Below are 26483 nucleotides of genomic sequence, written 5' to 3'. Positions count from 1 at the left end.
ATCACGTTAACCCAAACTTACTTTTCATCAAAATTAATTTTGTAAAATCAATTTTATGCAAACTCACTTTTACAAACGGAAATCCAAACACACACTTAATCTTACGAAGAAATGTGGCATTTTATTTATTCATGTATTTCATTCCACAAAATAAATAAATAAAATAGCACAAACTATATTTACTTCTTTTTAAGGATAGGTGAAATTCAAATTGAAACCTTTTTTTCTTTTCTGACTTAATTATTTTACTATAATAATGTATTTGATGCACTTATATTTATTTATAAACATAATTCTAAAACAAATTAAATCACATTAAATTTATCAAATATTTAAAAATCTCATTATAATAATTTGCTCAAAAAGTTATTAAAAAGGAAATTTTGCTTTTTTTTTTCAAGTCTTGAAAAGTAAACCCATCAAGGATATAAGATCTTTGATGCTAATGCATCAATTAAGAAAAAAACAAAATGTAAATATTATTTTTGAGAAGGAATTAAACTAGTCCTTCAATCAAGGCATATACATATATAGAGGTAATTTCATTTTCATATGATGAAAACTTAGACTATGTGTCATAATTATTTTTTTAATTTAGTTTATGAGACAAAAGAGGCACAGCTTGGTGATTAGTACCTGTGTCACATCTCTTTCAACACCATTTTCAGGCCTGCAATCATAAAGCTAAGACTGCAATCATATTTAGAATAGAATACATAAATTCCATCCCACATTCTGCCCCACATTTCAAACCCCTTTTTTCTATGCTCTCTACTCACCGGCTACCATTTTTTTTCTTTTTTTTTTTAAATAATAGTTAGGTTATATGTATATATGATATATGTAATTTTGTTTTGACTTTTGCAATATTTATCATTAAATGAGATATATATAGATGTTATTCGGATTGATTTTACACTAATATTTTGATGAGTTGAGTAGTTTTTGTTCTTCAATTAATACCAAAATATACAATATCCACAAACAGATAGACTGGATTATTTCATGTTTATTAGATTATTGCTCACTGAAAATTTACCATTATTTTTCAAATTAACTCACCTCAAAATCCAAGTTAACTCTCTCCTAACATATGTCTTATTCAATATTAAATAAAATATGAATTGACATGGAATTAATTAAATATATTTCATCCAATAATTATTAATTAAAAAAAGATATATTTCATCAACAACTATTAACTTAATAGAAGATGCTCTCATAAAAACACGTAAAATGTCTTTTTGTAAAAATGCTTACGTATCGTATTATTATTGAACGTATTAATGAATCAATTATTTTTTAATTTCTTAATAAATTAGAATAAAATCGATTTTTTTTGCAACAATAACAATAAATCTAAATTTTTTTGGGATCTAATTGTATTTTTAAATTTTTAGAAATTTAAATGTCCACAAAACAAAAGTCAAGGATATATTTGTCTTTTTATCAAAAAATTTAAAGATATTCAATTGAAATCGTATAATTTGATCGGATTAAATCGAATTTAATAATTATAATGCAGACACTTGAGTTTATTATTGTTGCTATAATAATAAACCGATTTTGTTCTGACTTATTAAAAAATAAATTATTAATTAATTTAATAAAAATGTCCAATAATAACATAACACGTATAAACGTCTTTAAAAAAAGACATTTTGACTATCTTTATTAAAGTGGTCTCCTTAATAATTAATTAAAGGATATTATCTAACATAATAGAGGTATACAAAACTTGTCCTTTTAAATAGAAGACAAATCACACAAAAACTCTTGACTATAGTGTTCTTTGCCTCACTCCTCTGATCTCTCTTTCTCTCTCTAAATCCAAAAGCATGGGAAATGGCATGGCAGTGATGTTGTTGTTTCATGTGAGTTTATTATTGGAAGTGTTGAGTTTTCCATCGTCTTTTGATGGAAATGAAGATAGAATTGGAATGCTTCCAGGACAAGCAGAAAACATAGAATTTGAACAGTTCTCAGGATATGTAAGTGTTGATGAAAAGAAGCACAAGAATCTCTTCTATTATTTTGTTGAATCACAAACTCATCCTTCTTCAAAACCTCTCGTTCTCTGGCTCAATGGAGGTACTACATACTACTTTTCATAAACACAAATGAATTTGGATATATTAATTAATCTTTTTATTGATGCTTTATTTATTTAGGACCCGGTTGTTCATCACTTGGAGTTGGTGCATTCTCTGAAAATGGACCATTTAGGCCAAATGGAGAGTTTCTTATTAACAATGAATATAGTTGGAATAAAGGTACTATAATTCAATATTAATGCAATTTCTAATAAGTAGTAGATAGCATAAAATGTTGTGAATTTCTTATTATAATTATAATTGAGATTTTCAGAAGCAAATATGTTGTATTTGGAGACACCAGTTGGAGTGGGGTTCTCTTATGCCAACGGTAGCTCCTCCTATTTACAAATCAATGACGAGGCAACAGGTATCTATCAACTTTTTTTTATTATTATTATTATTCAAATTCAATCTCAAATCATTTAAGGTTTAATTAGTCTGTTAGCCTCTATAGTTTTATCAAATTTACAATTAAATCCTTATACTATTTTTAATTTTATAATTAGATTCTTTATAACGTAAAAAATATTAGAATTAACTAAATATTCTTTGCAACTTAAAAGTATTCATAATTAAAAACTTAATTAGATCTTGACAACCGCGTGTATGTTGGGAAAAATATTATGTTAGTAGTAACGTTTTTTATATGAAAATAATTTAATTACAAAATTAAAAATAGTGTATGGACTCAATTAAAAAAAATATATAGAAATTTAATTAAAAATTTAATAAAATTATATAAACCAATACAACTAAATAATTAAATCTTAATTTAATTAAAAATTTGGACTATTTTCTCTATTTTTAAGACTCCAACCTAAAATTAAAAAGAAAAATAGTCTTAGTCCAATTCCATGTTAATAATACCCTTAATAGAACATAACCTTACTTCGGACCCTTTATTTTATTTTTACTTCAATCTTTTGGGAAAAAGAAAATAAATTACAAAAGGAAAAGTAAGTTTTTTCCTCTTCAGAAAGACCCTTTTAAATTATACCTTGTATTGGGAAAGACACATACCATAATCCATATCCATGCTTCTTATGCTTTTTTTAAAAAAAGTTGGCATAAAAACAGTGATTAATGGTAAAAAAGAGAAGAAAAAAAAAGAAAAATAATAGTTATGCTCACACATATTTGGTATAGTAACTTTACGTTATTATCATTATTACTCATCTCTTGTTCCTTAAGGAATATATGAATAGAATCATCGGAATACTATACCTTTTTATTGTCCCTGAATCATTATTTACACACTTTGTCTTCTGAAAAAGTGTTTTTTTTTTTAATTTCTTAAGCTAGGGACAATGTTGTATTTCTTCAACGGTGGTTCAACAAGTTCCCTCAATACAAGAACCGAGATCTGTTTCTAACTGGCGAAAGTTATGCAGGTAATTAAAAATTAAATAATTAAATTAAAAGTCTAGAAAATTAAATTTCATTACAAAAGCATGTTACATTAATTATTAGCCATTATGTGTTCTAACAACCATATTGATGTATATTATTAATTAAACATTTTTTAGGGCATTATGTTCCTCAACTTGCAAAGCTCATGATTGAAATGAATTCAAAGAAAAGGATATTCAATCTCAAAGGAATAGCTGTAAGTTATTAGAAATTTACTTATCATCATCATCATTTTTTATTTCTAATATACTAGAAAATATCATTGAAAAAATATAGAAATCAACTTTTGAGTAGTTAATATTAGTTAACTTTTTCTATTGTATAATTATTTTTTAACCCTTGTTTTTTAGAGGATTTAAGATCTAATTAGAGTTAGAATTAAGAATTTAGAATTTAAAATTTTAGATCTAGAATCTAAAATTTTAAAAAATTGGCTGATACTGGTTGAAAAAGTTAGTTCTTTACTCGAACTCATTATCGTGATACTCGATGTCTCGTATACCCTAATAAGTATGTCGATAAAAAATAATGTGTGCGCATATATGTGCATGTGCATATATGTTAGTAATATGAAAGTTATGTGTTATTTACGAAATAATTATTTAAAGATAGTTATATTATACTTGATGTATGACGTATCAAATCCTAATAGGTATGTCGGCTATCGAGAATATAATTTATACAGTGATGATTAAAATGAAAGATTTGTATTTTATAATTAAGATATAAAGAAATTAATTAAGCTAAAGATAGTTATATTATACTCGATGTATGACCTATCAAACCCTAATAGGTATGTCGACTATCGAGAATAATATAACTTAGTGATGATTAAAAAGAAAGATTATTTGTGTTTTGTAATTAAGATATTAAGAAAGTAATTAAGGTAGTATGATGATGGAAATGCAGTTGGGTAATCCAGTTCTAGAAGAATACGCCACAGATTTCAATTCAAGGGCAGAGTTCTTTTGGTCTCATGGACTAATATCAGATTCAACGTACAAGATGTTCAGCAATGTGTGTAACTATTCAAGATATGTGAGTGAGTACTATAGAGATTCACTTTCCATGGTTTGTTCAGAGGTAATGGGACAAGTTAGCAAAGAAACAAGCAAATTTGTTGACAAATATGATGTCACTCTTGATGTTTGCATTTCCTCTGTGCTTTCACAATCAAAGGTTATTTGTCCTCAATCCCAAGTGAGTCTTGTGAATCTTTAATTTAATCTCATTTATTTATTTACTATTTACTGTTCACTTTTTTACTATTTACTTTTGTGGCAGGAAAAGAATGAGAGGGTAGATGTGTGCGTAGATGACAAGGTTACAAACTACTTGAATAGAAGAGATGTACAACAAGCACTTCATGCCAAGCTTGTTGGTGTAAGAAAATGGGATGTTTGCAGCAAGTAAGATAAATTAAATCCTTTCTTAGTAATCAATTTTGTGTGCTTTTTGTATAGATTTTTTGGTCATTCAAAATTAAGATTTATAGTCGATTTACGGAAAAACAAGATAGCAAATACTAAAGTGAAAATAGGAACAAAAAGAATTATTTTATATAACGAGACGAACTTATTTATAAGTCAAAAATAAATTTTATTAAAAGCGACGGAATTACAAGATAGTAAATACTAAAGTAAAAATAGGAATAAAAAATTATTTTATATAACGAGACGAGCTTATTTATAGGTTAAAAATAAATTTTATTAAAACCGATAGAATCATAAGATAGTAAGTACTAAAGTAAAAATAGGAGTAAAAAGAATTGTTCTATATAATGAGACGAGTTTATTTTGTGGGTCAAAAATAAATTTTATAAAAAATAATAGAATCACAAGATAGTAAGTACTAAAGTGAAAATAGGAATAAAAAGAATTGTTTTATATAATGAAATGAGCTTATTTATAGGTCAAAAATAAATTTGATCAACAGTGAGTGATAAAATCACAAGATAATAAGTACAAAGTAAAAATAGGAATAAAAAGAATTATTGTATATAATGAGACGAGCTTATTTATAGGTCAAAAATAAATTCTATCCAAAGCAACGAAATCACAAGATAGTAAGTACTAAAGTGAAAATAAAAATAAAAAAAATTATTTTATATAATGAAATGAGCTTATTTATAGATAAAAAATAAAATTTATCAAAAGTGACAGAATCATTCTGTTATTAAATCAATGAAAGACCTAATAACAAGATATTATCTATGTTTAATTAAAATTATGATATTATATATGTTAAAAGGGTAATCTAATAATAACTTACAAAATTGATCTATGAAAATTGAATGACCTTGTTCATAATGTGTTTTGTGGTGACAGCATATTGGACTATGATATGCTTAATGTGGAAATACCTACACTTCCTCTTGTTGGATCACTAGTAAAAGCTGGAGTTAGGGTCCTAATTTACAGGTAAAATATTCTCCTTTTCAGATGCTTCCTTTTTTTCACTGCTAATTAATTAATTAATTAACATAATTAACCATGTGTTGATTATTTTTCTCAATACAGTGGAGATCAAGATTCAGTGATTCCACTGACTGGAAGCCGCACTTTGGTTCAAAAGTTGGCAAAACAATTACAACTTAATACAACAATCCCTTATAGTGTATGGTTTGAAGGTCAACAGGTATATATATAACTATACATATTAATATTCTTTTATATCTATATATATATATAAGTTCAAACTTTTTTAATAAAAAATAATTTATATATCAACATTTTTCAAATGATGAGAGATAAATTTGTTCATTTTTAAATTTTAGATGATTTTAGCTTTCTTGTGATGAATATGGAGGTTTACTCTAATTCAAATTGAATTTAATTTTTATGTATTATCAGTTAAAATTTTTTTACATAATAACTAATAGGGTGAAAATTCAGATACAGTTGTCTTTATATAAAATTAATAGTTGAGAATTATTAAATAATTTGATATGTTTAGCTAAATTATTATTTAATAATTTTTTAACTATTAATTTTATATAAAAATAACTTTACATTAGTAAAAATAATTAATTTTAAAAAATTTTATACTGACAATACATCAAAATTAAACTCATTCGAATTCCATATAGGCATTAGAAATTTATTAATCTAAAATTAATAATGAAATTATGTTATTATTTTAGGTTGGTGGATGGACTCAAGTTTATGGGAACAATATGCTTTCATTTGCCACAGTAAGAGGGGCAGCACATGAAGCACCTTTCTCACAGCCTGAAAGATCATTTGTGCTTTTCAATTCATTCCTACAAGGCAGGCCTTTACCACAAATTTTTTGAACCCCAAAAAAGAGAAATTGCCCTTTTAGTTTAGAATTTTTTTTTGCCTACAATATCTTCCAGTTCAATAGGTCAAAGATTATTCCATCGGAATTACTGCATGCATAAGGTGGGATTTGAATCCCTATACTTATTCAAGCGAACAAATGAATTGACCATTCGAACAACCTAAGTCGGTTCCTTTTAGTTTAGATTTTGTAAGTATAACGGTTGTCACTTCATACCCCATATATTATTTATTTACATTTGTAAATCAATCTATTTGTGTCTATGCATAATGTCAAAAGAAAAATTTGAAAAAAAAAAAAGAAGAAAATGTGAAGGTTTTTTTTTCTTGGGGTTGGATTTGCCGTACATTTTTGTGTCCTTTTCTTGTTACTTGGGCTTTGTCACAAATGTAAGTTGTTGTTGTTATGTAAGAAATTATTGTAAAAAAAGGAATTGCAAGTTTGTAACAGAATATGAGAGTTGTCTTTGTCTGAATTTCTGTACAAACAATGTGAATCAACCATGTAATATAAATTTTTCTGCTTTTGCATCTAACTTTTTTTTTTAAGTTTTCTCATTATAATGCAATGGTTTCTAGTTATTAATTATTATTACGCCATAAAATTGAGATAATAGTAATACTCATTATTAGTTTGTAACTATACCATAAAAATTAATTATTAATATATAATATATATTAAAATAAATTAATTTATATTTATATTTAAATACAAATATATAATGTTTGAATTAAAAAACACTAAGCATACAGAACATGGGTTCAGGCTTAAGACAGGGAAAATGAGAAAAGGCACATGTGCTGATGTGCTTCACAAACAACACCAAAAACAAAGAACTTTTTTTTATGCTCAAATATGAAGAGAAAAATGGGGCTCATAATAAATTGTGCCCCCTTCAAGTGATAGAAATTTAATAAAAGATTTAAGAATATGTTTAAAGAATTCATTTTAACACTTGATCTAATATTTACCAATTAATTTTAACATTTTCTTTCTTTAAAAAAATTGTATGTACTATAGTAACAATAACTAAGCCAAGTACTAGTGTGCAAAGAGAATTATATTATCGATTCTAATTTTCTGTACCTCTTTGACTTCTCTGATTTGAACAAAAAATGTATTTGTAAGTATTCACACCACTCACCACTCACCAATGCTGGAAATCTACTTTAGGATTCGGTATTATTTGGAAGAGCGACAGAAGATGAGATTGAGAAATAAAGATTAAGAGAGAGAGTATTTGATATAAAATGGAAGACAGAGATTAAAATAGGAATGAAATTCTAATTTAATTTACATAAAGAATAAAGTTAATATTAATTAATTGAAATAGGAGTATTTTAGGTATAAAATGTTATTAAAATTTTAGTTTTTATCCCAAAAAAATTTAATTTTCTGTGTTTTCACCTTTTGGAGATATTGAAATACTGAAATTTTAAAAATAGAAATTAAAATTTTAATACCTCTAGACTAACGAACATTATGAGTCCTAATTTTCTAATTTTTATCCTAATACTTCAAAACAAACGTTATTTAAATTTTTTTTTATTATCACCTTTATTATTAGACACTTACTGTACATCATCCAATTAAATATTTTACAAATACATGATTTTTTAGATAATAAATAATTAAATTAAATAATTTTTATTGATATACTAATACATAATTAAATATCTACTAGTGGTACATATAAAGTAAATTGTTAATCTAATTATAATTTTTCCCTCCAATCAAATAAGTCAAAGAATTACTCGTAAAAAAAAAAGAAAGAGAGAGAGAGAAATAATTTTTATTGTTCCCTCTCTTAGTACCCAATTAATAATCAGAAAATAATGTTTTTAGACGAAAAATGCAAATCCAAACTCAAATTGTTATAAAATAACTAAATAAATAAACAAGGAAGAGGTAACAAATATAAAATATAAAGAAGTATAAAGAGAGTGAGAGAAGTATTGCAACATAAAAGAGAGAGAGAATTATTTTATTGCTTTTGTTTGTGTATTGCCTGAGGATTAACCTCCTATTTATAGGCATACAAAAGGTAACATTTTCAACATTCATTAAATTCAATCTCTCTTGAGAATGGACATCCACCTATTCAATCTTATCACAACACTCCCCCTTGGATGTCCATTTAGGATTATTGCCTCGTTAAAACCTTACTAAAGAAAAACCCAATGGGAAAAAAACCTTAGTGAAGGAAAAAGAGTACAATATCCTTTAGTGATGGGGACTGCCTCATTAAAAACCTTGTCAAGAAAAACCCAATGGGAAAAAAAAAACCTGACCAAGGAAAAAAGAGTACAGTCTCCCCCTCTTGCCGACATTATTTTATATCTCGAAATCGGCGCATCCCAATCTGATGTACCAATCTTTCAAAAGAAGATTTTGGGTGACTTTGTGAATAAATCTGCCAGATTATCACTTGAACGGATCTGTTGGACATCAATTGTCCCTTGATTTGAAGGTCATGAGTGAAGAAGAATTGGGAGAAATAGCTTTGTTCTATCACCTTGATGTATCCACCCTTAAGTTGAGCAATGCATGCTGTATTATCTTCAAACAGGACAGTTGGAGCTATCTTATGATCAATCAGTCCACATGATGACAGAATATTGAATCAGACTCCTCAGCCAAAAACACTCGCGACTAGCTTCATGAATTGCCAGTATTTCGGCATGATTAGAGGATGTTGCAGCAATCGTCTGTTTCGTGGACCTCCATGATAGCTGTTCCACCATATGTAAACAGGTATCCTGTTTGAGATCTCCCTTTATGTGGATCAGACAAGTATCCGGCATCTGCATAGCCAACTAGTTGTGACTTGGATCCATAGGGATAAAACAATCCCATATCAACCGTCCCAAGATATCGAAAGATTTGTTTGATTCCACTCCAATGTCTTCTGGTGGAGAGGAACTATATCTTGCTAGTAAATTCACAGCAAATGATATGTCAGGTCGCGTATTATTAGCAAGATACATTAGCGCTCCAATGGCACTAAGATATGGTACTTCAGGACCAAGGATTCTTCATCTCTTCTTTAGGACGGAATTGATCCTTTTTCACATCTAAAGATCTTACAATCATTGGGGTACTTAATGGATGTGACTTATCCATAAAAAATCTCTTCAAGATCTTTTTTGTGTATGTTGTTTGATGAATAAAGATCCCACTTTTTATATGCTCGATCTGCAGGCCGAGACAAAATTTAGTTCTTCCAAGATCTTTCATCTCAAACTCTTCTTTTTAGAGTTTTTATAATTGTTGGAATCTCTTCAGGAGTCCCAATGATATTTAAATCATCAACGTACACAGCAATTATAATGAATCCAGAAGCTGTTTTCTTTATGAAAACACACGGGCATATCATCATTCTTGAAACCGTTTTTGGCCAGATATCAGTAAGACGATTATACCACATTCGTCCAGATTGCTTTAGACCATATAAAGATCTTTGCAATTTGACTGAGTATAACCCTTGCGAATATTCATTAGATGGTTTAGATATCTTTAGTCCTTCAGGGATTTTCATATAGATCCCGATCTAATGAGCCGTATAAATAGGCTGTTACCACATCCATTAAATGCATATGCAGTTTATGATATGCAGATAAACTGACCAAATAACGCAATGTTATCGCATCCACTACAGGGGGAATACGTTTCTTCATAATCTATACCGGGCCTTTGTGAAAAACCTTGTGCCACAAGTCAGGCTTTAGCGCACAACTTCATTTTTCTCATTTCGTTTTCTCACAAATACCCATTGTATCCAACAGGTTTTACATCTTCAGGTGTACAGACTACAGGTCCAAAGACTTCACGTTTTGCAACTTCATTTTTCTCATTTCGTTTTCTCACAAATACCCATTTGTATCCAACAGGTTTTACATCTTCAGGTGTACAGACTACAGGTCCAAAGACTTCACGTTTTGCAAGTGAGTCTAATTCAGCCTTCATGGCTTCTTTCCATTTTGGCCAATCATTCCTTTGTCGACATTCTTCGACTGATCTTGGCTCAAGATCCTTACTTTCATGCATGATATCTAATGCCACATTATATGCAAATATTTCATTGACAATTGTCTTATTTCGGTCCCATTTCTCTCCTGTAAAGACATAATTTATTGAGATCTCATTTTCACAATTTTCAGGTACCTGAACGTCTTCTGGCGTTATATCAGAATTTGGACAACTGCCAGTGTCTTTACTATGTCTTTTCAACAGGAATCGTTTTTACCTCTTTCTCTTCGAGGATTTTTATCTTTGGAACCGACAGGCCTGCCACGCTTCTGGCGTGTATTTGCTTCCGTGGCTATTTGTCCTACTGGGACATCAATTCGAATTGGGGCATTTTTCGCCCTGCCACGCTTCTGGCGTAAATTTGCTTCAGTGGCTACTTGTCCTACTGGGACGTCAATTCGAATTGAGGCATTTTCCGCTGGTATATAAGATTTGGTTATCCTCTTTGTATCGGAAAATGCATCAGGCAATTCATTTGCTATTCTTTGCAAATGTATAATCTTTTGAACTTCTAATTCACATTGCCCTGATCGAGGATCTAAATGCATCAACGATGATGCATTCCAATTAAGTTCCTTTTCAGGAAGCTTATTCTCTCCCCCTAATGTTGGAAATTTTGATTCATCAAAATGACAATCCGCAAACCGGGCTTTAAATACATCTCCCGTTTGTATCTCAAGATACCTCACTATAGAGGGAGAATCATATCCAACATATATCCCCAATTTTCTTTGGGGTCCCATTTTGGTACGATTAGGTGGTGCAATGGGAACATATATCGCACACCCAAATATTCTTAAATGGGAGACATTTGGCTGCTGGCCAAAAGCTAATTGCATAGGAGAGAACCGATGGTAACTCGTTGGCCTCAAACGAATAAGTGCTGCGGCATGTAAAATAGCATGCCCCCAAACCGAAGTTGGGAGATTTGTTCTCATAAGTAAGGGTCTAGCAATCAATTGGAGGCGTTTAATAAGTGATTCTGCTAACCCATTTTGTGTGTGAACATAAGCTACTGGATGTTCAACACTTATTCCATTAGCCATACAATAAGCATCAAATGCTTGGGAAGTAAATTCACCAGCATTATCAAGACGAATTGTTTTGATTGGATTTTCTGAAAATTGTGCTTTTAATCGAATAATTTAAGCCAGTAATCTCGCAAACGCCAGGTTGCGAGAAGATAATAGGCACACATGTGACCATCTTGAAGATGCGTCTATTAGGACCATAAAATATATAAAAGATCCACATGGTGGATGAATAGGTCCACATATATCACCTTGAATCCTTTCTAAGAATTCAGGGGACTCAAATCCAATCTTTACTGGTGATGGCTTTAAAATTAGCTTTCCCTGAGAACATGCAGCACAACAAAATTCACTAGTTTTAAGAATCTTCTGGTTCTTTAGTGAATGTCCATGAGAGTTTTCAATAATTCTCCTCATCATGGTTGTTCCCGGGTGACCCAATCGGTCGTGCCAAGTTATGAATTCATTTGGGCTAGTAAACTTCTGGTTTACAGTGGCATGTGATTCAAAATTGCACTGATCTTGGTATAATACAACTCAGATGAAAGTGATGGTAATTTTTCTAATATAACTTTCTTATTTGAATCATGAGTTGTGGTACATAAATACTCATGATTTTCCTCATTCATTGTCTCAACATGATATCCATTTCGGCGAATATCTTTGAAACTCAACAAGTTCCTCAGGGACTTGGTAGATAATAGTGCATTATTTATTATAAATTTTGTTCCTCCAGGAAACAAAATTATAGCTCTTCCGGAGCCTTCTATCACATTGCCTGAGCCAATAATAGTGTTAATATATTCTTCTTTTGGCACAAGATGGGTAAAATATATATCACTTTTAAAAATAGTGTGCGAACTTGCACTATCCGCAAGGCAAATATCTTCAGAATATGTCCTTGCCATTTTTCTTCAAAAACAAATAATAATAATAATAATAATAATAAAATGAGTAAAAGTACATGCACAGTAAAATTATTCACATGAATACTTAACAAACACATACATATATTAAATTATTCCATCATTGATCAAATAGCCAATATCTCCTTCAGAATCCTTAAAGAAATTAGATACATCAAAATGAGTGGTGAAATTTTCATCATTTAAAACAAAATTTGTTTCCTTTTCTTTGTCATCCCTTTTCAAGGATGCTTGATAAAGATCAACTAGGTGCCTTGGAGTACGACAGGTACGTGACCAATGGCCCTTTCCACCACAACGGAAGCATTAATCCTCAATTGATATACTTTGCCCATTATTTCTTTCTTTATCCCACTTCTGGTGAGATCTTTTCTTGTGAACATAATTCATTTTCCTTCCATAATTTTTCTTGTCATCAAAATCTTGCCATTTACCTCTTCTGGGGTTATAATTTGCCGCATTTACTTCAGGAAATGGGGCGGCGCCAACTGAACGCGCTTCATGATTTATCAAAAGTAACTCATTGTTGCATTCAGCAACAAGAAAGCAAGAAATTAATTCAAAATACTTTTTAATTATTTTTCTCGATACTGCTGCTGCAGGAGCATTCGAGACATGGAAGGCCGAGAAAATTTTCTCTAACATATCGGACTTGAGGAAGTATCACATGATTGTACATTTCTTCAAGGTCTTTCCACAGATCTGCAAGATCTTTTAATGTGGGATATTTTTTCAATCATACTTCAAGATGACGACGAAAGGAATTATGGCTTTGGCTATATCCTTCTGGGATGATTTTTCAGCCTTAATGGTATCTCCAAGATCCATTGAATCAGATAGATTTTAACATCTAGTATCCATGATAAATAATTATACAGATATATCAAAAGTATATTCAAGATGAAAGAGATTCGCATAATAAAAATTTGTTACCTGAAGTCTTCCTAAAATTTCGTTTAGAGCTTGTGCTGATAACTGTTTTAAAATAACTAAATAAATAAACAAGGAAGAGGTAACAAATATAAAATATAAAGAAGTATAAAGAGAGTGAGAGAAGTATTGCAACATAAAAGAGAGAGAGGATTATTTTATTGCTTTTGTTTGTGTATTGCCTGAGGATTAACCTCCTATTTATAGGCATACAAAAGGTAACATTTTCAACATTCATTAAATTCAATCTCTCTTGAGAATGGACATCCACCTATTCAATCTTATCACAACACAAATGAGATAAAAGAGATTTCAAAACCGCTAAACCTGCATCCCAGAATCTCTATTGTATAAAAAGGGCAACAATTTCAATAATAATAATAATAACTAGTAGAGCTTAATTTTGCTAGTGCCATGTTGTCGTAATTAAAAGCATTTGTGCATTAAAATTAATAATTAATGCAAAATTAGTGATCTTGAATGAGTTGAATCTGAAGTAATAGAGACCATATGGTTAGTATTAGTAGGTTCTTCCCTCCTCCAATCCACCCTTTGAAAAAAGCAAACTACTTTCCCTCACAACAATTTGTTGCAGCTTTTCCCTCCCTACAAAAATGAGAAAAGACCAACAAAACCAGCATCCTCTACTCATTACTAATCCTTCTCAACAAAATCAGGTTTTTATATATACTTACTCCCTCTTCTTCTTTTGCAATTTTCTCTTTTCGCACTAATTTCTACAATTCGAGTGGGAAAAATTGAAAAAGAAGAAAACTTGCATCAACCCCATTAATCTATATCACATATAAACATCAAGTTCCAACTGTGATCTTGTCAAGTTTTAGAATTTACATGTGCGTGTGTGAATTGCAGGGAAAAGAAGAAGAGAATCATCATCATCATCATCAATTGGAAGTTGAAGCAGAGGATTCTCAACTCCCAGAGTCACCATTGCCTCTCACTGTTACTTCCAGGGTCTGATTTCTTCTTCATTATCTGTGTTGTGTACTTTTGTGTTTGTTTCTAACTTTGGGTTCCTATGTAACTGTCCAAAACTGAATAAAAATTGAAACTTGATTTCTGGGAATGAATGAAAATGCAGGTATTGTATATGTTGGGAGATATAGCAGCAGGGCCTGCGTACAAGTTCACGCAATGGCTTCAATTGGTTCGTAAACGCACTTCCAAGTTTGGACCTTCTGGCTTCCCTAACCGCCTTTCCACCATGCCTTCTTCTAGGTTCTTATTTACTACTACTACTTTCTACTTTCTACTTTCAATCCTCAGAAAATCAATTTCTATATATCACAGGAGTAAGTGATGTTATGTGTTTGAGTTGAAAATTGCCCCATCAAAGATTGAAAAAATGAGGAATATGGGTAGAAGAGAGTGTATAATTACATGTGTTTTTAAACTTATTTTTAACATGTATTTTGTATTTCAATATGTATTCTATACCAGCGTCTGATTTTTGGTGTTCACGTAACATGGTTTGGAATTATGGTGGTCGAAGAAGTTGTTATGGGAGGTTGTATAGTGTGGCACTCTTAGGAAGAGGAAATTAGTAAATTACACTGATTAGGCAATATCATGTAGGATAATACCATTCGATTCGTAGAATTATACATTTAAGTCGATTTTACACCTGATATCACTTAATTTTGTGAAATGTGATACTGACATAGTGACATTCCATGTAATCGTAAGTCAAGGTAAATGCAAGCATGACAAATTAAATTGTAGCGTATTACTCAAGTAGGTTTGGTGCAATTTAAGTTTTTGATTTGATATTGTTTCATTGAATGCTAAAGATTAATCTTTTGGAAGTGGAGTTGTAAAGGTGCATAATGAAAGCTTTTTTTTTTTTTTTTTTCTTTTCTCTGTGATGTGTTTGGTGTGAAATTGTCCATGTTGCTAATGGTGATCATAACTTTTATGTGTTAGCCCTGGTGAGGCTATTGAAGATGCAACGAGCGATCAGCCTCCAAAACAAACTGAGGTTAACTTGTGGGAGAGGCTCGGTAAAGCCGAAATGTTGGACATTGAATCAAGCATGTTTTCTTGGGACAGGCTCACTTCGCTTCACCACACTGAACACAGCAGCATCAATGAGAATTCCGAGGATGAAATGAACAAAGCTCTTGAGGTCTGTTTTTTCTTACAATCATACAAATGAGATATCTTGTAGTACTGAATTAGAAATAGTGTTTGAAGTGCACACGAATGATTTGTATGTGTAATAGGTAACTGTAAATTCTGGAGGGGTTGTCTTCTTTGCTTTTTTCAATGGCCTTGGGGGCGATGGTGCTTTTCCGAAAGAAGCAGCGGCCGTTATAAAAATATCATCATCAAGATTGGCAACACAATCAGAACGCCTTGGTTATGAATTCGCTAGGTGGTTGGGAGTTCGAACTCCACAGGTTGTTTCTATGCTTTATTCTTTCAGGAACACAACCATCACATTGCAAGCTTCAGATATGAAGATTGACTTCTAGCGTATTCATTCTTTTCTATCTGGAAAATGCAGGCTAGAGTGATTCACAATACTAGTTCTGAGTGGCTCCAAATAAAGGAAGCTACAGAAAAAGCTAGAGATGCAGCAAGTTATAAGGGTGATGAAAGTGGCGAGATGACTTGCTCAGAACTTTTGGAAGCACTTGAACTCGGCCGATGTCTCTATTTTATGAGGTACGATTGAAATCCGGTATTCCAATGATATGGTTTATAATATGTTTGTGAATTATGTTCTATTGTTGTCATGTTATCACTACCATCTAATGATATTATTTTGTTACAAACAATGATTCTAATTTCAATGCCTGGTCTTGATTTAGTCATTTCAGTTTTCGAATGTGGCGTGCGACCACCATAATTGTATTTTCATAAGGATTTGTAATCTTTTTGCAGTTATGTACATGGTTCACCTTTGCTTGAAAGTCCCTATGCATTTGAATATCGGGAAACTGTAGAAAGAACATCAGCAGCCCTTGGCAGGGTACTGATGTTGGACCTTGTCATTAGAAATGAAGATAGGCTCCCTTGCCGCCAACTTAGGTGGCGAGGGAACTCCGCAAATTTGTTGTTTGCTGAAAAGTTAATCTCAGCAAATACAGACACACTAGGAGAAGCTTTAGATTCTGCAATGAACCATTACGGACCAAGGGTGGTTCGAGCACTTCAAAGTGAAAGGAGGTCAGTTTCAATGGATTCCAAATCAAGTTCTCGGAATCCTACATTGTTATCACAACGCTCAGATGTTTCGGATATAGTGGAATCAGCAATATCTACTAGGATGAGTCTTAATGGTCAAACATCAGGAGAATCACCTTGTACTAACTTTAATGTTGTGGCTATTGATTCTGGTGTTCCTCGCCGGCCCCCTACTGGAAAACGTGCAGATGATCAGACTAATTATCCCAAGTTGGTTGAGTTGCTACTTAACAGTTCTGAGTTTTCCTCGAACCTGCTATATGATATAACCGGAGGCAAATTAGGATGTCCTGCACCAGAAGACATAAATCCGGCAACTGATGTACCTGCAACTGCTAGTGACATAACAGTAGTTCATGAGTTTCGTTGTAGTTTTCGCGCTGCTCTTAGGGATCTGCAGGGGTTCTATATATTCCTACTGACACTTCACCAGAAACTTGATAACATGTTAAGATCCCTTATGAATATTATAAGCAAAATTTCGTCTCTGGAATCTGAAAAAGATGATTTTTCTTCACCCATTGCTGCTGGTAGCAGTCCCTCTCCAACAGGTAGAGAGAGGTCTCCTCATGATAACCATCATGATTGTTGTGACTCCGGGTCTGCATCAAGAGAAGGTTGTCATGGAAAACACTCAAAAGGAAGCGCGGAATCACATAGTGGTCTTCGCTTAACAGCTAAGCTTCGGGACTTCAATAAATTTGCAAAGGTTTTTTTAACATAATTTTGCGATGTAAAATCCCTTCTTTTTTTGTCTTTCTTTGTGTCTTATACTTCATCCTAATTTCAATCTTCAAGGTTGATGCCGAATCTAGTAAAGAACTGGAACAGTGGAATGAAATGCTTAAAAATGATGTCATCAAGTTATGCCAAGACAACAATTTCAATACAGGTTTTTTCGAAGGTAGTGACGACAACTTTGTCATTGATGCATATGAACTGAAGGTAAATTCATTTTAATACACCAAAAACTATCATCTTAAACTTGGTTCATTTATGTATCTCCATATAAAGCATATACTCCTTGAATTTTCAGATAAGACTTGAGCATATCCTTGAGAGGATTGTGTTGATATCTGAGGCTGCGAATACAGAGAAACCTTCCGCCGTTACAAATACTCTCTATGTTGGTGGAGCACTGGCTGCAAGATCTATATACACGTTACAACGCTTGGGAATCACACATATATTGTGTTTGTGTACTAACGAAATTGGACAGGCCGATTCTCAGTTTCCTGATCTATTTACATATAAAAATTTCTCTGTAAGTCGTATTATCATGTCTCACCCAATGGTATTTGTTTGCACCATGTTAATGCTGACGTCGAAATCTCCTCGCTTAATCATTTCATTTATTAAGTTATGTCAGTGATTTAACTCTTATATTGGTCCTGTTCTTTCTCATTGAAAACAGGTGAGTGACAATGAAGATTGTAACATCAGCAGGATATTTGAAGAAGCTTGTGATTTTATAGATTATGTTGAGCAGATTGGTCAAAGAGTTTTAGTTCATTGTTTTGAGGGGAGAAGCAGAAGTGTTACTCTCGTTCTTGCTTACTTAATGCTCAGAAAGTAAGTAAAAGAGATTTGAAATTATGCAATCTTCTTAAATAGTTAAAATAGTTAAATGTTTTTGAATCTTAATAGCTATTTATATATTATACTCCTTTTCAAAATATGTCATTTTGAAACTTGGCACACTAACAAATCAGTGTAATTTATATCAATATATAGGAAGTTCACTCTCTTAGAAGCATGGAACACACTGAAGCGAGTACACCGCCGAGCACAGCCAAACGACGGTTTTGCGAAGATCTTACAGGAACTGGATAAAAAGCTGCATGGAAAGGTATCTATGGAGTGGCAACAACGAAAACCAACAATGAAAGTTTGCCCCATCTGCGGCAAGAATGCTGGATTAAGCAGCAGCTCACTTAAGCTCCATCTCCAGAAGTTGCATAAAAAGCTGTCGTCCGGGAGTGTAGATAGTGCCATGACAATGGAAATACAGAAGGCACTGACGGCTTTGAAGGTTAGCCGCGGCGGCAGTGTTAGCCCGACACAGAGGCAGTCTCAGTCAATGATAGATGAATAGATTACTCTAGCAAGACATGAAGAAAGGTTACTTAACTCTGTTGGCTTTTCATTGTATTTTCTCTATTTTTCTTTATGCAAAGTGTAAAGTAGAAGAAGGGGCTTGTTAATTATGTGGTTATAGTTCAATTCTTTTGTTACTTTATTAAATATAAAAGAAAAATTGGTTCCTGAAAACATGAACTTGTCATATGGTATCATGCCATCAGGAATGAGTATTGATTATTATTTTATTTCAAAAATGTTCCAATATCGGATTAAGTAACATTAACACTGCTTTGTCATTTAATACATAGCAGTAGCATTAGCAAACCTCCCTAATGGTTAAACAAAAATTTGCAGTACATCTTAGTACCTTAATCTAGCTCCTATTGTATATCAAACGAGTTTTGGAGCATTGAACTGCTAGAGTGAAGCTTTTTCACATGGAGTAGCTAGGTTTTTATAACAATTTAAGTAATTTAAACTGTTTTTAGTATCTTGGATTAAGTTGTAAACATTAATCCTCTGTAGAATTGGAAATCTTGCAATGTTGTGACAGCAAATCCGCCATCATATAGCAACATTTTTCTATGGAGGCATTTGGGACTTAAAGCAATTGTACTAATTACTTGGAACCTATCATTACATGTACTTCCTTTCAAGCATTTGAATACACCATAACAAATTAACAATTTACAACAAATGCAGGGAGATTACATAGATTGAACCATTGGAAACTTTTGAAAAAACACCCAGCTTTTGAAGTAATTAATTCATCAACGTACCTCACCTTTCACACATACCATTTGTCTTCTTCCATGGTCACCCCTTTCTTCTCTACTAGTTTTGATTGGCTATGGGCGAAACCTGACTGGGAATCTGTGATCCATTAAAAGCTGAACGTCCATTGACAAGTAAAACAGAAACTATGACTATGGTTTAGATCAAATGTGTATATATATTATTAGTACAGGTATTACTATTATCAAAGGTAATAACCCCATTATACAGGAAGAGCCTCCTCTGGCAAGGACTCTGGAGTACCACTGCTACCATTGAGAACAATCACATTGCCATCAGCATCAACATCAACTATCACAGAGTCACCTTCTTTGATCTCTCTAGCAAGCATCTTCTCAGCCATGCTGTCCTCCAAAAGTCTCATTATGGCTCTCCTTAGAGGCCTAGCTCCATAGCTAGGGTTGTAACCTTCCTCAACTACTCTGTCTCTAAATCTTTCCGTCACTTGAAGTTCGATATCTTTGGTCTTTAGTCTGTCAAACACCTCCTTTAGCATTATGTCAGCAATCTCCTTCACCTCGAGTTTTGTGAGTTGCCTGAAGACAATCATTTCATCCAGCCTGTTCAAGAACTCTGGCCTGAAGTATTGTTTTAGCTCCTCGGTCACCAAGCTCTTGATTCGGTTGTAGCTGCTGTCCTTCTCATCGTAATCCAGATCAAATCCTATTTTCCGGCCTCCTTTCTCAATTACACTGCTTCCAACATTCGACGTCATTATGAGAAGCGTGTTCTTGAAATCCACGGTTCTTCCCTTGCTATCTGTAAGTCTACCATCTTCCAGGATCTGAAGCATCATGTTGAATACATCAGGATGGGCTTTCTCAATCTCATCAAAGAGCACAACAGTGTAAGGACGACGCCGAACTGCTTCAGTCAGTTGGCCACCTTCGGTGTAACCAACATATCCAGGAGGCGAACCTATGAGTTTAGAGACGGTGTGCCTCTCCATGAATTCACTCATGTCTAGCCGAATCATGGCTTCTTCAGAGCCAAAGTAATATGCAGCCAATGCTTTCGCCAATTCAGACTTCCCGACACCAGTTGGACCAGAAAAGATGAAGCTGGCAATTGGACGATTAGGGTTTTTCAATCCAACCCGGGCTCGACGAATAGCTCGGCTAATTGCTTTCACTGCTTCATCCTGACCAATGACACGCTTGTGCAATGTCTCCTCCATCTTAAGGAGGCGATCGGATTCATCGGTTGAGACTTTCTCAACGGGGATACCAGTCCAAGAGGAGACAATATGTTGTATGTCAACTTCCGTCACAATGGGACCTGAGTCTCCTGCTTCACTCACTGCCTTGCTCATCTCCTTGCCTTTCTCTACAAGTGTTGATATTTGTGCCTTAAGATCCATTTCTCTATCTCGTAGCTCTCCAGCCTATTAAAATTTCCATCTATTGTCAATCTACGGGCCAAGAAACTGTACACTTGAATAATGAATATTAAAACAACCCTAAACCCTTAAGCAAAAAACAACAGTGAATCATTGTTTTCAGACAAACAATATTATCCCACTTGATCATCGTAGCTGAAAGAAAACATTTGCACATTTTACATTTAGAGAAAAACATTACCTTCTCAAAGTCTTGGTTGCGAACAGCTTCTTCTTTCTCCTTAACAATCTGCCTGAGTTCCTTGTCAAGTTCTCTTGCTTCTTCAGGCAACTGGAAGTACATAAATATAACCAAATTAGGTCAAAAACGGATGCTAGTTGCTACATGAACAGCTAGTTTTAAGGTAGGCAAACAACATACCTGTGCGTGTTGCAGCCGGACACGTGAACCAGCTTCATCAACAAGATCTATAGCTTTGTCTGGCAAAAATCGATCACTGCAATACACAATTATTTTTGAGAGGGGAAATATGGTAAAACATAGAGCAATTGTATTATACAATTGCAATTGCTGATGCTAAATTCAATAAATCTAACATGAACAGCATCCTGAGTTCAAGGACAAGGCAGCATTCTCTACCCTAGATTGAATTTCACAGCAAAGCTGTGCAGCAGCTACAAGAGCCTCATCAGTATACCGAAGCTTGTGGTGAATTTCATAGCGTTCTCTAAGTCCTTTCAGTATTTGTATGGTTTCATCTACAGTTGGCTCCGGCACCTTAACTGGCTGGAATCGTCTCTCCAAAGCTGGATCTTTTTCAATGTGTTTCCGGTATTCATCAAGTGTTGTGGCTCCAATACACTGGAGAAAACAAAACACTTCTTTAGCACACATTCACCAGGGAAAGTAGCATCTGAATTTAGCAATATCAATCAAGTTCCAGATGCTCATTATTTTTGGTGTAGCTTGGCCATAGACAATTAACCCATCAAAATAGGCATAATTTGATCATCCTGCATCCTATTATTAACAGACACTGAAACAAATCAATGCCAATATTTCTATATTTGTATGGAAGTTTCCAATGCTAATTTGGAAAGTTGAGCCCATTATTTGTTTGAGTACAAGCTAGCACCAATTTCTGACCGTATATCATAATTGAGATGTGATAGCTGACCTATAGCAGACCTCCAATGTTTTAACTTTTTGGACTTTGAAGTGGCTATGGATATTTTATTATCAGAAAGGTGTTTTGTCCCCTTTTTTCCACATTTTGATTAAAAGGCTCCCAAATGATGTACCAGTAAAATCCAAAAGCCAAATATCCTTAATATATTGACTTTGAAATAAATGTTCATCACACAGTTTATCCATAAGCCAGTTTTAACATGTAAAGGGAAATTACCTGCAGTTCACCCCTTGCAAGAGCAGGTTTTAGTATGTTAGCAGCATCAATAGCCCCTTCAGCTGCTCCAGCTCCAATTAGGGTGTGCACTTCATCGATAAAAAGTATTATCTCATCACTTTGTTTAATTTCCTCCATCAGTTTCTTCAACCTCTCCTCAAACTCACCACGATATTTAGTTCCAGCAACAAGCAAACCCATATCAAGGGTTATAACCTAAAGCATACATAGTAGGATACATAATTAGAATATAATGAAACATTATCAAAGGGTAACTACTAACTCCAAATAAAGATACATCTATGACCCCTTCAAACAGTATTTGTCTCTACCAATACTTCATTTCCCAAAATTTGACAAGGTAAGCAAAGAAGAGATCTAAAAATGCATGATTTTCTCCTGAAGTGCCATTATTGTAATAGATTAGTAAAGTGAATCAAACATACATTTGCATGCCAAATGTAATTGAGAAAAAATCATTATTTAGAATCCCAAAAATCATACCAGACACCCCCCGAAATTAAAAAAAAAAATATGTATCCCAAACTTAGTGAGATGAAATTACTATCACACAATCAGAAGAACAAAAATGAGACAGCATGATGTAAACGATGGCCGAACAATGTTAGGAAACAAATATTTTTTGTGACATGTAAAAATCAGTGAAGAAACAGGATATTATTTTATAATTAGTTTGAATGAATCCAATAACTTGAAGATGTTAATAGTATTGAAGACGATAATGACAAATCACGATTTTAACTACAAAATATTTAAGATCTGTGAAAATAAAATTATTTCAACAAACCTTTTTTCCCTCTATGGTTTCAGGTACATCACCATTTGCAATCCTCTGAGCAAGACCTTCAGCAATTGCTGTCTTACCAACACCGGGTTCTCCAATAAGACAAGGGTTATTTTTGGTGCGACGACCCAAAATTTGAGTGACACGTTCTATTTGTGGCTGCCTTCCCACAACTGGATCCAATTTTCCCTGATTGCAGAGGAAAATAAGTGAACTTTTATGAAGAATTCAGAATCATCCACACTCAAGCATCTGTACCAGTTAACTAGGAATTCTCAATTACCTCCTCTGCTAACTTGGTTAAATTGGTGCCATACTCCTCCAATGTTGGCATCTTATTGCCACTACTTCCTGACCCAACAGTTGCAGTAACACTGTCAGCACTCTCACCAACCATGCGAATAACCTGTGCCCATCAGCATAAACATATTAGACAAGACTAAAGAAGGTATATATGTATTATAAAGCACCAAAGAAGCAGAGTGTGCATGCAGAAGTAAGTGGGAAAAGAAGTAAATAAGGGAATAAAACTAGCCTGTGTTCGAATATTAGTTGGGTCAGCACCCAAGTTTTCAAGAACACGTGCTGCTACACCTTCACCCTCACGAAGAAGACCCAGAAGCAAGTGCTCAGATCCAATATAATTGTGACCTGTAAATATCAAGGTTTAAGACTTCAACATCACAAGCTAAGACCAAATAATTACAACTGAATCACTGAACATAAAATATCTATCATGTATTACAGACAAGAGAATCATTTGATTGTGGCACACCATGAATAGGTTAAGCCTCAATGGGCATGCAATAATTAGAAGCAAGATTTTATCACAAGATACTAGTGTCAATTTGCATCTACATTGGACCCAACTTATAGATTACTCTTGGCACAATTGCAATTTACACAATATGGCAGCTTATCGAAAATGCTTTTTCACTTTGCTCATCATCCTCTATAAGAAATCAAACTTTCACTTTGCTCATCATCCTCTATAAGAAATCAAACTTAGATGAACCACTTGAGAAAAATAGATAATTGTATTGTGTCCCATATCACCAATCACTTCTACCTTATTTCAAGTAAAAATTAATTAAAAAGGGGAAAACCTCATAGAAACAGGAAGATAAGCATACGGGGAATCAACCACTGTTAATGTACGAATGCTTTTTTGCAACCAAAACAAACAAATAACTATATAAAGATCGGTGAGAAAAAAGAAAAATTGTTTTTACCAAGTTGGCGAGCTTCCTCTAATGAGAGTTCCAAAACACGTTTTGCACGAGGAGTAAATGGAATCTCAACAGCTACAAACCCACTACCCCTTCCTATTATCTTCTCCACTTCAACACGTGCATCTTTAAGGTTGATTCCCATAGACTTCAGAACCTTAGCGGCAATACCAGTGCCCTCACCAATAAGACCCAAAAGAATCTGCTCTGTTCCAACAAAATTGTGACCAAGACGTCTTGCTTCCTCCTGGGCAAGCATAATCACCTTGATTGCTTTTTCTGTGAAACGCTCAAACATGGCTTTAGGAACACCTCTGATAGGCTTTGCTCGCCGTGAAGAAGTTGCAATTGACACCTTCGAGTGAAAATCCAGTCCAGGTCTCAACATAGTATCCAAAGGATTAACTGTACGTAGTCCTGAAAAACCTGCCATTCTTAGTCCATTTGTTCGTAAAGCACACATCATTTTGACAGATCTTCTGGATTTTCCTGATCCCTTATGTTGGCCACGCCGATGCCCGGCCACTAGACCAGGGACATTAACTGACTGAGCCAAAACCCTAGCCATGATTCCTGAATAGCTGGCTGCAATTTTTATGAAGAATATTAAGCAACAAGTAACACACTTGAAAAACAGAATATCTATTAACAAACAAAAAGATTCACCATGGCAAGCATCAATCGAAAATTTTTTTACTACATGACAGCCATGAGAATAAACACTTGTACATACATCTAATAGATCAAAATATTTAACTTCCTCCTCAAAGTTGAAAAAAAAAATAGAATATATAAAACTATTATGGGAAGAACAACATTCAGAAGAAGTTTAGTGCAAAGGAATTTAAAATTAATCAGAGCGATGATAATAACCAAACTTCAAAGCAAGTTATCAGATAGAGCAACACATCCGCTGATCATACCTTTCAAACATACAATGAACATCAAAGATATTTCAAATCATTTGGGAAATAATAAAGATGACCAAAACCAAGGATGCCAAAGCTCACAGAACATTATCTTGCCTAAAAAGTATTACATCTTATTGGAAAAACTAATAGAAATCATGGAAATAAAGTTCAAGGACATCATTTTAAGCTCATGACAATTCAAGGGAAAATAATATCCTTCATTTTGCTTATTCTGAATTATCCATTTCTTCTTCCAACTAAAACCCATTTACAAATTACAACATACTTGGAGCTTGAAAAAGCTAATGATGATAACAAATAAACCAAGAGATCAAAAACTAACACAAGATTACAAAAATAACACAATAATCAAGTACATACGTATAGCTAAAGTAGCAAGTAAAACACTAATTAACGGAATAAACCATAACAGTAATATAATCCACAATTGGGAAACGCTTCAATTAATGAATCAGTAACCTTAATAAGATGATGAAACTACAGAACCGAATAATAATAATAATAATAATAATAATAATAATAATAATTCAACAATAATTGAAACCAAAATCGAGAAACGAAAACTCCAAAACAAGATAAACAAATGAATAAATAAATAAAGAAAACCTAACTGAAGCAGCTTTTGAGCTAACAAAGGCAAAGAAGAAAAGAAAGGGAAAGAGTAACAGAGCAACACCAAATCCAAAATGGAAAAGAAAATTGAACTCACCAGAAACTCTGCACAAAAATCCGAAATACGATAGGGTTATTAAAATTGAGAAAAAGAAAAAGAAAAAGAAAAAGAATAGGGAGAGAGAGAGAGAGAGAGAAAGGAAGGTCCTTTTTTTATGAAGTGAAAAGAGGAAATGAAGCAGAGAAAGTGTTTATATAATAATAATAATAATATGAGAAAATAATCAAATATATATAAATATGGGAGAGAAAGGGAAAAAAGGAAAAAGAGAGATAAAAATAAAAAGA

At 33.0% G+C, this 26483-nt stretch overlaps 3 protein-coding genes across 3 annotated transcripts; 2 read left to right on the top strand and 1 right to left on the bottom strand.

Moving 5' to 3' along the window:
- Positions 1-1777: 1777 nt before the first annotated feature.
- Positions 1778-7316, top strand: LOC130943677 (serine carboxypeptidase-like 45). The gene is made up of 10 exons (XM_057871664.1): positions 1778-2091; positions 2172-2273; positions 2368-2463; positions 3395-3487; positions 3623-3702; positions 4416-4706; positions 4791-4915; positions 5834-5926; positions 6026-6143; positions 6649-7316. The coding sequence occupies exons 1-10, from the start codon at positions 1839-1841 to the stop codon at positions 6799-6801; spliced, it is 1404 nt and encodes a 467-aa protein (XP_057727647.1). The 5' UTR covers positions 1778-1838; the 3' UTR covers positions 6802-7316.
- A 6893-nt stretch (positions 7317-14209) lies between these two features.
- Positions 14210-19267, top strand: LOC130944255 (dual specificity protein phosphatase PHS1-like). Its single transcript, XM_057872487.1, has 11 exons — positions 14210-14402; positions 14599-14700; positions 14828-14964; positions 15670-15871; positions 15969-16145; positions 16253-16413; positions 16633-17644; positions 17734-17880; positions 17972-18199; positions 18350-18507; positions 18670-19267. Exons 1-11 carry the CDS (start codon positions 14340-14342, stop codon positions 19028-19030), a joined length of 2748 nt encoding a protein of 915 aa, XP_057728470.1. The 5' UTR covers positions 14210-14339; the 3' UTR covers positions 19031-19267.
- Positions 19268-19618: 351 nt separating this feature from the next.
- On the bottom strand, positions 19619-26483 carry LOC130944256 (chaperone protein ClpC, chloroplastic). The gene is made up of 10 exons (XM_057872489.1): positions 26233-26483; positions 24595-25176; positions 23898-24013; positions 23646-23768; positions 23366-23551; positions 22558-22773; positions 21809-22013; positions 21573-21661; positions 21393-21482; positions 19619-21196 (listed from the first exon to the last, which is right to left on the bottom strand). The coding sequence occupies exons 2-10, from the start codon at positions 25157-25159 to the stop codon at positions 20015-20017; spliced, it is 2772 nt and encodes a 923-aa protein (XP_057728472.1). The 5' UTR covers positions 25160-25176; positions 26233-26483; the 3' UTR covers positions 19619-20014.

The sequence above is a fragment of the Arachis stenosperma genome, chromosome 8 (assembly GCF_014773155.1).
Source record: "Arachis stenosperma cultivar V10309 chromosome 8, arast.V10309.gnm1.PFL2, whole genome shotgun sequence".
NCBI classification, from domain to species: Eukaryota; Viridiplantae; Streptophyta; class Magnoliopsida; order Fabales; family Fabaceae; genus Arachis; species Arachis stenosperma.
This window is presented reverse-complemented; position numbering and strand designations above follow the sequence as displayed.